Source organism: Oncorhynchus masou, chromosome 12 (assembly GCF_036934945.1).
Source record: "Oncorhynchus masou masou isolate Uvic2021 chromosome 12, UVic_Omas_1.1, whole genome shotgun sequence".
Classification (NCBI taxonomy): domain Eukaryota; kingdom Metazoa; phylum Chordata; class Actinopteri; order Salmoniformes; family Salmonidae; genus Oncorhynchus; species Oncorhynchus masou.
In genome coordinates this window covers 26,831,485-26,846,409 of record NC_088223.1, presented here as the reverse complement: position 1 = coordinate 26,846,409, position 14,925 = coordinate 26,831,485, and the positions used below count along the sequence as shown (strand labels likewise).

Sequence of the window (14,925 nt, the reverse complement as noted above, 5' to 3'; positions counted from 1 at the left end):
TGGTTAGAGCGTTGGACTAGTAACTGAAAGGTTGCAAGATCGAAACCCCGAACTGACAAGGTAAAAATCTGTCGTTCTGCCCCTGAACAAGGCAGGTAACCCACTGTTCCTAGGCTGTCATTGAAAATAAGAATTTGTTCTTAACTGACTTAGTTAGCCTAGTTAAATAAAATAAAAAAATGACCCATTAGGTAAAAGCAGTCTCTGTCCACTGTCCATCTAGTTGATAATCCCCATTCATTTTGCCATGTGCCATTCTGTGTCTGCAATGTCTATTTCTTTATCCCAAAATACTTGCGAAGTGCAACGCCATACAAATTGCTCTTCATTGTAGAATAAAAAGTGTGAGCTTTTGAGCAATATGACGTGTTGATGCACAACGACTTCTGTCACATTGCCTTCACTCCCTTAATCTTGGTTCACAGCGTTCGCTGCTACACGAGGGGACATGTTCATATTTCCACATGACTGACAATGAAACTCAGACACAAAGACAGACACAAACACGATTCCCTTACAATGGATCAGATTCTGCAGGGGGACCGAACAAAGGTGGCGTTATTGATTCAATCGTTTTTTTTTTATACTTCGCATCTTTGGAGGAAAGATGCATCTTCTCTCATTGCCATCGTCTCTGTTTCGTCTCTATATTGAGACATGAGTACTGCTTCACGCTCCTTCAAGAAGCTTCCCATGAAGCTAATTACTGACAGCGTTAGGGTCCAAAGTGGCACCCTATTCCCTAAGTAGTGCCCATGGTCCCTGGTCAAAAGTAGTGCACTATTTAGTGAATAGGGTGCTAGTCGTGACGCAGGAGTGTGACAGTGTAGTGCCAGTTTCAGGTCCTCTCCAGGAACCTCCGTTTTCCTCACAAACACAACAATAGAGAAAGGAAATTAACACAGATACTGAGCATGCTGTGGTATTTTTATTTCAGACAGTACTTTAATATAATTACAACATTTCCTAAAAGCATCCATTTCATTCGGGGCTTGAGTGCAGTTAGTTCCTTCGGAGGTGTACCAGTCAGAGTACCTCAGATTCTGCGTCAAGTCTAAGTCACTCATACCTTACTCTTCTCCCTGGCTCCAGCGCACTAGTCTAAAGCAGGGGGACAACTAGATTCAACCGCAGGCCAATTTCTGTCATTTGCACACTGCAAATTGACCAAAAGCAAGCCTCAAAACAGACAATACAGACAAAACAGATAATAACAATCATTTCATACCTTGATTACATTGAGACACCATCACATATGTCTCTCTCTACATTTCTGGGAAAACTTGGGAACAAATGGTCCTGAATTAAATTTTGGGGCTGAATTGCTGGCGATGCTACTCTTTTTTCACTAAAAACTTTGGCGGGCCAAAACAAAATCACTTGTGGGATGGTTTTTCCCCGCGGCTTGCCTGTTGCCGACCCCTGGTCTAAAGTGTCTTTCTCCCTCGTCGCCTTTCTTCATCTGCACTGATGAATTGGACATATCTGTGGGGTGTCCACTGTGTGAAATGAAACGTCTCGCTTGAACAAGTGACTAAATGAGACTAACCTGTCCTGTAAAAATACAGGTTCAATGAAGAAGAAAAAAACGGAGTATATGAAGGAGAGGAGACAAGGAAAGAGACACTTTAAACTATTGAGATGCACCACCTCCCTCTCTGGTCAGTATGGGAGCATCCCGTCTACTCCTTCACTTCTTCAATCCTTCCTCCTGGATGTCGAACTGTCTGTTGGGCTTGGTGGACTCCAGCATCAGCTCATACAGCTGTCCCACCTGCTCGTCCTGGAACAGTTTGAGATCCCCCTCCGACAGCTCTGCTCCAAACTCCACCTTCTTCAAACGGTCCCTAGCAGACTCCAGCACCTGGGTCTGCAAGGTGTCACGGTAGTTCTAGAGCAGAGACAGAGAAGGAACATTTAGACTGTCCTGGTAGTTCTAGAGCAGAGACAGAAAAGGAACATTTAGACCGTCCTGGTAGTTCTAGAGCAGAGACGGGGAAGGAACATTTAGACTGTCCTGGTAGTTCTAGAGCAGAGACGGGGAAGGAACATTTTGACTGTCCTGGTAGTTCTAGAGCAGAGACAGGGAAATAAAGGATCATTAAGACAATTCATTTCCGGTAACACTTCACTTGACACCTACCGTCATAACACGTTACGACACAGTCATAACCATGTCATAACAGCTGACATTGTCACCATATGGTCGTAACACAGTCATAACCATGTCATAACAGCTGACAACTTGTCACCATATGGTCGTAACACGGTCATAACCATGTCATAACAGCTGACAACTTGTCACCATATGGTTGTAACACGGTCATAACCATGTCATAACAGCTGACAACTTGTCACCATATGGTCGTAATACGGTCATAACCATGTCATAACAGCTGACATTGTCACCATATGGTCGTAACACGGTCATAACCATGTTATAACAGCTGACATTGTCACCATATGGTCGTAACACGGTCATAACCATGTCATAACAGCTGACAACTTGTCACCATATGGTCGTAATACGGTCATAACCATGTCATAACAGCTGAGAACTTGTCACCATATGGTCGTAATACGGTCATAACCATGTCATAACAGCTGACAACTTGTCACAATATGGTCGTAACACTGTCATCACCTATATATTTACACCTGTTGTGACATATATTGCGTTTTATGCCTGGTTATGACACCTACATAAGAGTGTCAAAACCCACATTTATTCAAATGTGGGGGTTTTTCCCTGTCAAGAAGATTCCTTTCTTTTGAAAGTTTGTTTCTTAAATTCTTTGTTGTTGTTGTACTGAATTCTTTAAAGTCACGTTTTTACACTTGACACTGTCAAGAAGCATTATGACCATCCTGTGTCACTTTACTTGGACTAAGAAGATGTGCTTTTTGACAGTGTCATGAAGCATTATGACCATCCTGTGTCACTTCACAAGGACTAAGAAGATGTGCTTTTTGACAGTGTCATAAAGCGTTATGAACATCCTGTGTCACTTTACTTGGTCTAAGAAGATGTGCTTTTTGACAGTGTCATAAAGCGTTATGACCATCCTGTGTCACTTCACTTGGACTAAGAAGATGTGCTTTTTGACAGTGTCATAAAGCGTTATGACCATCAATCATAATCCACCCAGGCCTATCACGTACATGGCCTTATGTCAGTCATCAGTCAAAAAGAGGGTGTTTTGTCCTAATCCTGAAATCTGCTCCTGCATTCATCCCAGTCATCAGAAGCAGAGCAGTGAGGTAGCTGCATGTCTGACATCAATGTGTGCACAATTACAATGATCATTTAATATGGTCCATTTCTGAAAATGCTATATAACATAAACATACTACTGACCAGTAGGCTACGGTGTAATGGAATGTTTTGCCTTGTGTGGTAGGTTTTAAACTCTTATGTAGGTGTCAAAACCAGCCATAAAATAACACCATGTTGTCACAGCAACTATAAATACATGTGTCATGACAGTGTTTTTATTTATTTTATTTAGGGCTCTGGCGGTAATGACATTTTGTCAGCTGGTTACTGTCATGCAAAACACATCCGTTCTCACGGTAACTGATGGTTAATTAACAACATGTTGAGCATCTCCAGGCCTCCATACATACAAGCCACTGATTGTGTGCTTTTGGAACATCTACATTTTAAAAAGTCTAATAAATCAATGTAATATACACCATCACAACATATCCATTATTTATTTTATTCAGGTCTAAAGAAACATTATGATATGAAGAAAATGTATTTCAGAAGAACAGAATATGAGTTGGTCTACTGTATGTTATCTGGCTATGTGCCATAGACTGTAGACTTGTTCAGTTAGCAGACAAAATATGTTTATAGTCCCGTGGCATTATTTTATATTATATGATTTCATAATAAGAAGAATATTATTGAACTTAGCTGAATAAAATAGAAAGGATATTTATCCCATTCCGGAGCGAGTGTGCATATGAAGTGGCTATGTTGAGTGTAAAAGTGATCATTTGAAACAGGTCGTATATGCTAGATTTAAAGTTATTTGGCAACTTTAGTTGTGAATGATACAAACCTTAGAATGTCTTAGAAATCAAAAGATATATGGGCTGCATGAAGCGACTAGAGACTATTAATGACTTGAGAAAGTCCTCATCAAGTGATCGATCATAATTTCACCCATCAGATTATTCTCAATTTAATCTTGTATTTGCTAATACGTTGAATTTGTTTAGATTTAGAATGGCCCATTATTAAATGAGTAGGAACAGGAGCAGGGGGAAAAAAGACAGCTATATCAGCATATCTTTCTAATAGCGAATGGAGGTCGCGCGCTCTCCCACCAGTCCATTTTGTAGGCAACTTCAGTTTTATAGCGGAGCATGTGCTTAATATGAGCAGCTGAGAAATAAATATACACACTATTTCACTCCACACGTTACCACTGTTTGAGGAGCATGTTCTCACTGTCTCAACAGGTGATATTCCTGTATGAGGAGCATGTTCTCACTGTCTCAACAGGTGATATTCCTGTATGAGGAGCATGTTCTCACTGTCTCAACAGGTGATATTCCTGTTTGAGGAGCATGCTCTCACTGTCTCAACAGGTGATATTCCTGTATGAAGAGCATGCTCTCACTGCGTGACAGGTGATATTCCTTTTGATGGAGGGACAATAGAGCCCTGAGTACCAAGCCAATAGGGACTGATGATCGTTAGCGAGTTGGGTACTACCAATACATGTCCAGAGTGCAAGAAAGCAGACTCAACGATCACAAGGAATTTTACTGCTGGCATGACTGATGACTGCCGGTGTGGCGGTAATACAGTCACCATAACAGCCCTATTTCTGATTACTGTACCACTAATCACATGCTCAAAGTACCCCCTGATGTGCAAATGATCAATCGGCTTATGTCTTCCCAAACACCCTGTGTGGATAGGCCAGGTACACACAGAGGACCACTGCTTTAGACATATCAAAGAACTAACCATTCCATTCCCCTCCAGCGAATCCACTGCTCTGGCAAACCCTTGCCTACAGAGGATTTTCAGTAGCCAATTCAGCTGAATTAATGAAAATTATTAAGGAAACACAATAGATAGGCCATGTATGAATATATCACATCAATATGGAAAGCCCATATCCCTTGAGTCTATAGAGAAACATCATTGGCCTGCTTTACCGCCCTCACTAGGGAAAATATGACATGCATGAATCAAGCCATTCTACAACACGAATCTATTCAATAGCACCACGTAAGGTTGATTGGTTATAAAGGAGTATTCTCTGATTCTTATCTCTGAATTCCTGGACTGGCAGTATCATGGGATTTGATACGGACACTACAGGGGTCACTAGCGGATGATTTGGGGTCATTTTAAGGGTTAATAGAGGTCATAGCCCACACCTAAAATGCAACGCAGCCAGTCAAAACTGGAGCGCAGGTCATACATAGAGACTGTAGAGTCAAATAAGCAATATACAGTGGTATTTGCAGAGGCGTGTGGTTCAGAACTGTTCAGGGCTAGCAGCAAATACTTTGGTAACTCAATGATGTCCTTCAACATGCCAGTCTGTCACACTACAGTCATTCTCAAAACTTTTGGCCACAACACAAATATTAATTTTCACAAAGTTTGCTGCCTCCGTTTGTATGATGGCAATCTGCATATACTCCAGAATGTTATGAAGAGTGATCAGATGAATTGCAATTAAGTCCCTCTTTGCCATGCAAATGAACTGAATCCCCAAAAAACATTTCCACTGCATTTCAGCCCTGCCACAAAAGGACCAGCTGACATGTCAGTGATTCTCTCATTAATACAGGTGTGAGTGTTGACGTGGACAAGGCTGGAGATCACTCTGTCATGCTGATTGAGTTCAAATAACAGACTGGAAGCTTCAAAAGGAGGGTGGTGCTTGGAATCATTGTTCTTCCTCTGTCAACCATGGCTGCATACAAGGAAACACATGCCGTCATCATTGCTTTGCACAAAAATGGCTTCACAAGAAAGGATATTGCTGCCAGTAAGATTGCACCTAAATCAACCATTTATCGGATCATCAAGAACTTCAAGGAGAGAGGTTCAATTGTTGTGAAGAAGGCTTCAGGGAGCCCAAGAAAGTGCAGCAAGCGCCAGCACCGTCTCCTAAAGTTGATTCAGCTGCGGGATCGGGGCACCACCAGTACAGAGCTTACTCAGGAATGTCAGCAGGCAGGTGTGAGTGCATCTGCACAGGAATCCCCTTCCCGATTGTTTAGGGCATCCGGAAAAAACCTTGTCCGGAGAAGACAAGGTGAGCGCTACCATCAGTCCTGTGTCATGCCAACAGTCCTGAGACTATTCATGTGTGGGGTTGCTTCTCAGCCAAGGGAGTGGGCTCACTCACAATTTTCCCTAAGAACACAGCCATGAATAAAGAATGGTAGCAACACATCCTCCAAGAGCAGCTTCTCTCAATCATCCAGGAACAGTTTGGTGAAGAACAATGCCTTTTCCAGCATGATGGAGCACCTTGCCATAAGGCAAAAGTGATAACTAAGTGGCTCGTGGAACAAAACATTGATATTTTGGGTCCATGGCCAGGAAACTCCCCAGACCTTAATCCCATTGAGAACTTGTGGTCAAACCTCAAGAGGCGAACGGACGAAAAACCCCCCACAAATTCGAACAAACTCCAAGCATTGATTATGCAAGAATGGGCTGCCATCAGTCAGTTAATTGACAGTATGCCAGGGCAGATTGCAGAGGTCTTGAAAAACAAGGGTCAACACTGCAAATATTGACTCTTTGCATCAACTTCATGTAATTTTCAATAAAAGCCTTTGACACTTATGAAATGCTTGTAATTATACTTCAGTATTCCATAGTAATATCTGACAAAAATATCCAAAGACACTTTGTAGAAATTAATATTTGTGTCATTCTCAAAACCTTTAGCCACGACTGTACATTGTACAATATCAGGACAGGCAAGAGTCTAGGGCTGACACTGACTATAAGAGATATGGGGGACGGGAATCCATTTTTATTTTCTAAAATGTCAACCCTTCAGAGCACCCTCTTGCAGCTCTCAAAGCACACATTACTGCATAAAGAGGACCAAACCACTTAACTAATACAGTGCAGTGAGAGCACTCCGCATCGTGATCACATTTGTGCAGGACAATCTGATCAATATAAGAGGTTGATCACTGTAACCGTGGAGTGACAAATACAGGTAACAGAACAGTCAACAAATCCATTTCAATGATTCCTTTTCCCTGGTATCCTCCTTGCTATGCTACTGGGACAGATGATGTCCATCAAGCTAGTGTGACCTCTGCTGAAGCATGTCCAAGACAACATAGTGTGTCATTGGACACAGCCCAGACAGACATGTTAAATCTGTGTCAAGACCATTTACGAATCAACAACAAGGAGATATAGAGCAAACTTCTGTTTTTATTCATAAAAATTGAATACAAATCCCTGTCTGGAGTTGGAACAAATGTTAGGACCTCGCATCGAGCCATTCATAAAGACATCGGAAGGTTCTGGAAGCGGTTCAATTTAAGAAATAACAGGCCATTTGTCTAAAAGGCTTTCTCCTGTCTTTTACATAATGGAATTATTTTGAGTGTTGGCCAAGGGGTCATATTTTCTTGGAGACAGAGGAGAGCAGTCGGGTCTCCACGACAACCCCAAAATGATTTTACTAGTGGCTCCAGCACAGACCCAGGACAGACATTTCAATGTCACATTTATATTCAAAGTTTTTAGGAAACCTGTTGACTGTCGTGTAGAAATGACTTTCTCAAGGTTACAGTACAACTTTATTTGTCCATTGGTAACAACAAATTCAGTATAAAGCTGATATCCAAATCGAATCTACTTTCTCAGAGTAAGTTTTGAACAACAGACAATCGGTGTACTTTTTTAATGCATCTCTTCTGTAAACCTATTTAGTCTAAACTATACGACTGGATTTGCGCCAAAGCAATGTGGGTAAAGTAGTCCCCAGACTTGCTTTGGTTGGTCAAAACTTCCCTCTGAATCTCGACAACTCAATCGTATGGTCGGCTGCAAATCTTTCTCTCTCTCTAAAGGTAATTCCCACTCCACTCTCTCTAAAGGTAATTCCCACTCCACTCTCTCTATCTAAAGGTAATTCCCACTCCACTCTCTCTATCTAAAGGTAATTCCCACTCCACTCTCTCTATCTAAAGGTAATTCCCACTCCACTCTCTCTCTCTAAAGGTAATTCCCACTCCACTCTCTCTCTCTCTCTCTAAAGGTAATTCCCACTCCACTCTCTCTCTCTCTCTAAAGGTAATTCCCACTCCACTCTCTCTCTCTCTCTCTAAAGGTAATTCCCACTCCACTCTCTCTCTAAAGGTAATTCCCACTCCTCTCTCTCTCTCTAAAGGTAATTCCCACTCCACTCTCTCTCTAAAGGTAATTCCCACTCCTCTCTCTCTCTCTAAAGGTAATTCCCACTCCTCTCTCTCTCTCTAAAGGTAATTCCCACTCCACTTTCTCTCTCTCTAAAGGTAATTCCCACTCCACTCCACTCTCTCCCGAGTCCCTAACATACTGGCTGTATTAAGCAGACCTGGTCCCTGCTTCTGTAGTGTCTCTCCCCCTCATGTGAGAGCTTGTCTGTTTTGATACAGGGCGATTTATTAGGAGGAGCTCTATTCCACAGGTCCTATGTAACTGAATCAGACTGAACACTCAGTGCTTGTAATCTGGTTAGGAGTCTCTCTCTGTGTGTGTGTGTGTGTGTGTGTGTGTGTGTGTGTGTGTGTGTGTGTGTGTGTGTGTGTGTGTGTGTGTGTGGTGTGTGAGAGAGAGAGAGAGAAAGAGGGTGTGTGTGTATGTGTGTGTATGTATGGATGTATGTATGTATGTATGCGTGGGTGTGTCTAAGAGAGTGTGTTTGTGTGTGTTTGTGTGTGTGTGTGTGTATGTAATCACATTTAGGGGTCTCGCTCCTTGTCTGTTCTTTGCTCTGCCTGCCGCCCTTCCGCACTTCTCTGAGGCAGCTAGGACGGAGGAAGGGAGTGGTGATTCACCCACTCCTTAATGAATGAATAGAGAGAAAGAGAGTGGGAAGAGAGAGATAGGAGGATTCTGAATCTGAATGCATTGGTTACATCAGGGCTCTACAGCGCGACCATTTCATTGACATTTGCGACCAAAAAATATGTGCAAAATAAACGGCTGCCGTAGCTATTTTGTTTCACTGCATGGTAATCACACAATGAAATACCAATCCCATTTCCCATCTTGCATAGCAGCTGTGCCTGGGGGGGATGTGCGCCACAAAAATATATATTTTTTTAATGTATACAGTTTTTATTTTTTATTTAACCTTTATTTAACTTGGAAAGTCAGTTAAGAACAAATTCTTATTTACAATGACGGCCTACCGGGTTAACTGTATTGTTCAGGGGCAGAACAACAGATTTACCTTGTCAGCTCGGGGATTCGATCCAGCAACCTTTCGGTTACTGGCCCCACGCTCTAACTACTAAGCTACCCCAAATAGAATGAAAGGACAGGCTTGGAACCTGGAACCCAGGTAGCCTAGTGGTTTGAGAATTAGACTTGTAACTGAAAAGTTGCGAGATCAAATCCCCGAGCTGACAAGGTAAAAAAAAAAAAGTTGTTCTGCACCCGAACAAGGCAGTTAACCCACTGTTCCTAGACCAGTTAGCCCACTGTTCCTAGACCAGTTAACCCACTGTTCCTAGACCAGTTAACCCACTGTTCCTAGACCAGTTAACCCACTGTTCCTAGACCAGTTAACCCACTGTTCCTAGACCAGTTAACCCACTGTTCCTAGACCAGTTAACCCACTGTTCCTAGACCAGTTAACCCACTGTTCCTAGACCAGTTAACCCACTGTTCCTAGACCAGTTAACCCCCTGTTCCTAGACCAGTTAACCCCCTGTTCCTAGACCAGTTAACCCCCTGTTCCTAGACCAGTTAACCCACTGTTCCTAGACCAGTTAACCCACTGTTCCTAGACCAGTTAACCCACTGTTCCTAGACCAGTTAACCCACTGTTCCTAGACCAGTTAACCCACTGTTCCTAGACCAGTTAACCCACTGTTCCTAGACCAGTTAACCCACTGTTCCTAGACCAGTTAACCCACTGTTCCTAGGCCAGTTAACCCACTGTTCCTAGACCAGTTAACCCACTGTTCCTAGGCCAGTTAACCCACTGTTCCTAGACCAGTTAACCCACTGTTCCTAGACCAGTTAACCCACTGTTCTTAGACCAGTTAACCCACTGTTCCTAGACCAGTTAACCCACTGTTCCTAGACCAGTTAACCCACTGTTCCTAGACCAGTTAACCCACTGTTCCTAGGCCAGTTAACCCACTGTTCCTAGGCCAGTTAACCCACTGTTCCTAGGCCAGTTAACCCACTGTTCCTAGGCCAGTTAACCCACTGTTCCTAGGCCGTCATTGAAAATAAGAATTTGTTCTTAACTGACTTGCCTAGTTAAATAAAGGTTAAATAAAATGACTGGTAAACTCAGCGGTACACTTAACGGCTGCCTGGTATTGTGATGCATTGTTTGGGATGGAAACGTTGTCAATAAAGCGTTGAATTGGGGGCTTTAACAGTGTGAAGGCCTTCGTGTTCTATACTAGTATTCTTTATTAGCCCAGCAACTATGTTTTTAAGGATGTGCGTATGACCACACACTTTTCAACATAAAGATAACTGCCAAAATAATAGAAACACTTGAGTAAATGAGGGAAACAAAGTACAGTGCATTCGGAAAGTATTCAGACCCTGGACTTATTCCACAATTTGTTAAGTTCCACCTCATTCTAAAATGGATTAAATTGTTTTCTTTCCCCTCATCAACCTACACGCAATACCCCATAATAACATCACAATACCCCATAATGACATCACAATACCCCATAATGAAATCACAATACCCCATAATGACATCACAATACCCCATAATGACATCACAATACCCCATAATAGCATCACAATACCCCATAATAACAAAGCAAAAATAGATTTTAGAACTGTTTACAAATTCTTCATTAAAGATGAACTTAAAGATCACATTTAAATCAGTATCCAGACCCTTTAACTCAGTACTTTGTTGAAGCACCTTTGGCTATAAGCTTGGCACACCTGTATTTGGGGAGATTCTCCCATTCTTCTCAAGCTCTGTCATGTTGGATGGGGAGCGTCACTGCACAGCTATTTTCAGGTCTTTCCAGAGATGTTCAATTGGGTTCAAGTCCAGGCTCTATAGCTGGGCCACTCAAGGACATTGAGACTTGTTTCCAAAGCCACTCCTACGTTGTCTTGGCTGTGTGCTTAGGGTTGTTATACTGTTGGAAGGTGAACCTTCACCCAAGTCTGAGGTCTTGAGTGCTCTGGAGCAGGTTTTCATCAAGGATCTCTCTGTACATTGCTCCGTTCATCTTTCCCTCAATCCTGACTAGTCTCCCAGTCCATGCCGCTGAAAAACATCCACACAGCATGATGCTGCCACCACCATGTTTTACTGTAGGGATGGTGCCAGGTTCCCGCAAGATGTGACGCTTGGCATTCAGGCCAAAGAGTTCAATCTTGGTTTCAGCGGACCAGAGACTCTGGTTTCTCATGGTCTGAGAGGCTTTATGTACCTTTTTGCAAACTCCAAGAGGGCCATCTTGTGCCTTTTACTGAGGAGTGGCTTCCATCTGGCCACTCTATCGTAAAGGCCTGATTGGTGGAGTGCTGCAGAGATGGTTGTCCTTCTGGAAGGTTCTCCCATCTCCACAGAGGAACTCTGGATCTCTGTCAGAGTGACCATCGGGTTCTTGGTCACCTCCCTGACCAAGGCCCTTCTCCCCCGATTGCTCAGTTTGGCCGGGCAGCCAGCTCGCGGAAGAGTCTTGGTGGTTCCAAACTTCTTCAATTTAAGAATGGAGGATGACACTGCGTTATTGGGGATCTTTAATACTGCAAACATTTTTTGGTACTCTTGCCCAAATCTGTGCCCCGACACAGTCCTGTCTCGGAGCTCTCTGACAATTCCTTCAACCTCATGGCTTGGTTTTTGCTTGCACATGCACTGTCAACTGTGGGATCTTATATAGACAGGTGTGTGCCTTTCCAAATCATGTCCAATCATTTGAATTTACCACAGCTGGATTCCCATCAAGTTGTAAAAAGATCACAAGGATGATCAGTGGAAACAGGATGCACAGGGTTCGAGTCTCATAGCAAAGGGTCTAAATAATTACGTAAATAAGGCTTATCTGTTTTGGATTCATAACATATGATACGAATCGGGCACCCATTATGACACCATTGACTTGAATGGGGATTCCCATTCTATTCATTCTATTTCTATGCTCTGCTTGCACTGTAGATCTAAGTGAAGTGCTGAAAGGTTTTAAAAATTAAGCCCACCACACAGAAGTTTGTCTAATTTAGCCGAAAGTCTGGTAGTGTGACTTTGTCCTCGTGCTTCTTGGCTATTTACATCCTTTTGTTCACACACCAAGTTATTTTCAATGTTAGTTTGAGTTTGCTGCATGTGCTAGCGAATAACAGAGATTCAGTCTCATTTAGAGACATGTCGGTTTCACTATTACTACGGCAACCTTCCACCCTTAAGGGACAACTGAACATTGTCTCAACTAAGTGAATAAAATATTTGGGGGTGCATTGTGCCTGATTGAGCATGGACCACGGCAAAAACATTTTATTATTATTATTTATTTTATTCATGTCAGCTAACATAGTATAAAGTTGGCGTGCAACACAGCTCACGTAGACCGTGATGAACTCGCTGCACACGCATTACTCAAGTTCAAAGTCTGTAAACTGTTGTGGCCCTGACAGAGATATTAGAGTGGTGAGAAAGGGACCAACAGACTGCACCAAGTTCAATGTGATTACTGCACAAATAGCCTATAATTGTATAGAATTATTATTTTACCCCCCAAAAATAAAGAAAAATATGTATATTTATCCTTTCCGTGCGGCCCGGTAGCGAATGTCCGTGGCCCGGTGGTTTGGGACCGCTGCTATAGACTACAATATTATGCAACGCTAGTTCTTACTCAGCACTGTCAACACTTTTTATTCATCACTTTTATAAGCCATAAAATGTGCATTCTTCCTACTTCCACTCCTGCTACAACCAACTGTAATGAAGGAGTAGGAAAGTGTATCATGAATTTGTGCATGAGGCGACTCGAGTTTCACCATCAGCTGGAAGACAGTGTCAGTGGAGGAAAGGGAGAGCGGAGGGACGTTGCGAGGTGGACCCTGTGACTGACCATCAGTATAATGTTTTTAAATGGTTTGAACAACAATACATGTGAGCGGTAGATCTCGGCTTGCATTTTGACTCAGAAAAGGTTGGTGACCACTGCTTTAAGCTCACCTGAGAAAAATTACAAACTGACAAAAATGGTATCTATGTATAACAATAAAAGGTTCATTTAACAGTAAAATAAGACTAAATGCATTTCAAAATGTAAGCTGTGAATGCCTGAAATCTATTATCTTGTAGAAGTTAACCAAATGATGCTCCTATTGTGTGACTGTGACATACAGGCTCAATAACTAGCATGAAAAATATTTTCAATTGGTAAGAAATAGTCATTAATGCCCATGACATGTGCATATAATATTTTAATTGTACATAAAGTATGATCTGAGAAGATACAAAACATATCTGAAAAATGTGTTTATCTGGGGGTCCCCTCAACAGCAACGTTTTTTTACAGCTTTGAAAGTGGTCACTAGTGGGTACTTACACAGCTGTCAATAACCTAAAAATAAAACATCTGAATGGCTTAAAATTAAAACGGTCATGGATATAACAACCAGATAAATGGGTTGAACCCAAAGATTGACGTGGGCTTGATGGCTTCGTGGGCTTAATAAATACGCTGCATGTACTATAATACTGATGATTGATAACATATGTTCATTGTGTGCTGTGCTAAAATCTTGAATCAGAGATGCAGAGATATTGTCTAGGCTCTGGAATTAAGGTAAACACCGCCATCGTGCGGCGAGGGATTAAACGGCACATGTTCTTCTAGAACAAAGTGACCAACGATGTTTGTTAAATCTCCTGTCCCTTCAAATATCCTCTATTCAAGGCAATAACTAGCATGACCATAAGTATAAGTACGTGCGTATCAATTTCATTTATTAGCTACACATGTATATGTATTGACCGTGCACATGCAATGACAAGCAGTTCTGTAGTGTTGCCAACTTACCCCCCATTCCCTCATGAAGACAGTGACCTCCTCGGGCGCCGCCGTTTTGTTCCTTCTGAATTCATCTTTGACATACTGGTCTCCCAGCGCTCTCAAATCAATGGGCAGGAACCGGTGCAACAGTAGAATCCTCTTGTACAAAGAGAAAACTCTTGATACATGGGAAGGATTCGCCATGAAGTTGTTGGCAAGAGAAACACGCAAAAACAAATAAATCTAGTAAGATCGCTAGCCAACTATGTATGACGGTTAGCTACTTGACTTTCCCTCAAAGACAATTTGGTGGCTGATTGTATGACAGGTGAATGTTAACTAAACAAGCTGTACGAATCTGTGACTGCTGGCTCGAACTCACAACTTTCAGGTTTCAAACTAAACGTTCCGTTCACAAGTCCTTTCGTGAAAAAATGTCGCATGACACATTCAGATAAGAGCAAATACCTCTGTAGATGTGCAGTTTTGTTAACTGAGTCACATTAAAACAAGGACAGTTATTCAACAAAACAGCGTGCCCTTGTTTATCCCGGAAGTAGAATTTTCTTGACCATTCACTGACTTGGATCGGAAAACATCAAGATGACTGTTTTCCTATAGTGCCCCCTAGCGGTGAATTTGTAGGACGTAAAGTTATTCAGGTTAATTTCATGTTCCAGTTATTGGAAATGACGT

General features: G+C 42.2%; 1 protein-coding gene across 1 annotated transcript; it reads right to left on the bottom strand.

The window, feature by feature from the left end:
- Nucleotides 1-913: 913 nt before the first annotated feature.
- sdhaf3 (succinate dehydrogenase complex assembly factor 3) lies at nt 914-14,819 on the bottom strand. The gene is made up of 2 exons (XM_064980063.1): nt 14,257-14,819; nt 914-1,891 (listed from the first exon to the last, which is right to left on the bottom strand). The coding sequence occupies exons 1-2, from the start codon at nt 14,431-14,433 to the stop codon at nt 1,691-1,693; spliced, it is 378 nt and encodes a 125-aa protein (XP_064836135.1). The 5' UTR covers nt 14,434-14,819; the 3' UTR covers nt 914-1,690.
- Between the last annotated feature and the right edge of the window lie 106 nt (nt 14,820-14,925).

Bases quoted from the DNA above. Each gene is read 5' to 3' on its own strand.
- sdhaf3 (XM_064980063.1), bottom strand. From the start codon at position 14,433: ATGGCGAATCCTTCCCATGTATCAAGAGTTTTCTCTTTGTACAAGAGG. The intron at 1,892-14,256 runs GTAAGTTGGCAA...TCTCTGCTCTAG, and splicing joins TCTTCATGAGGGAATGGGGG to AACTACCGTGACACCTTGCA.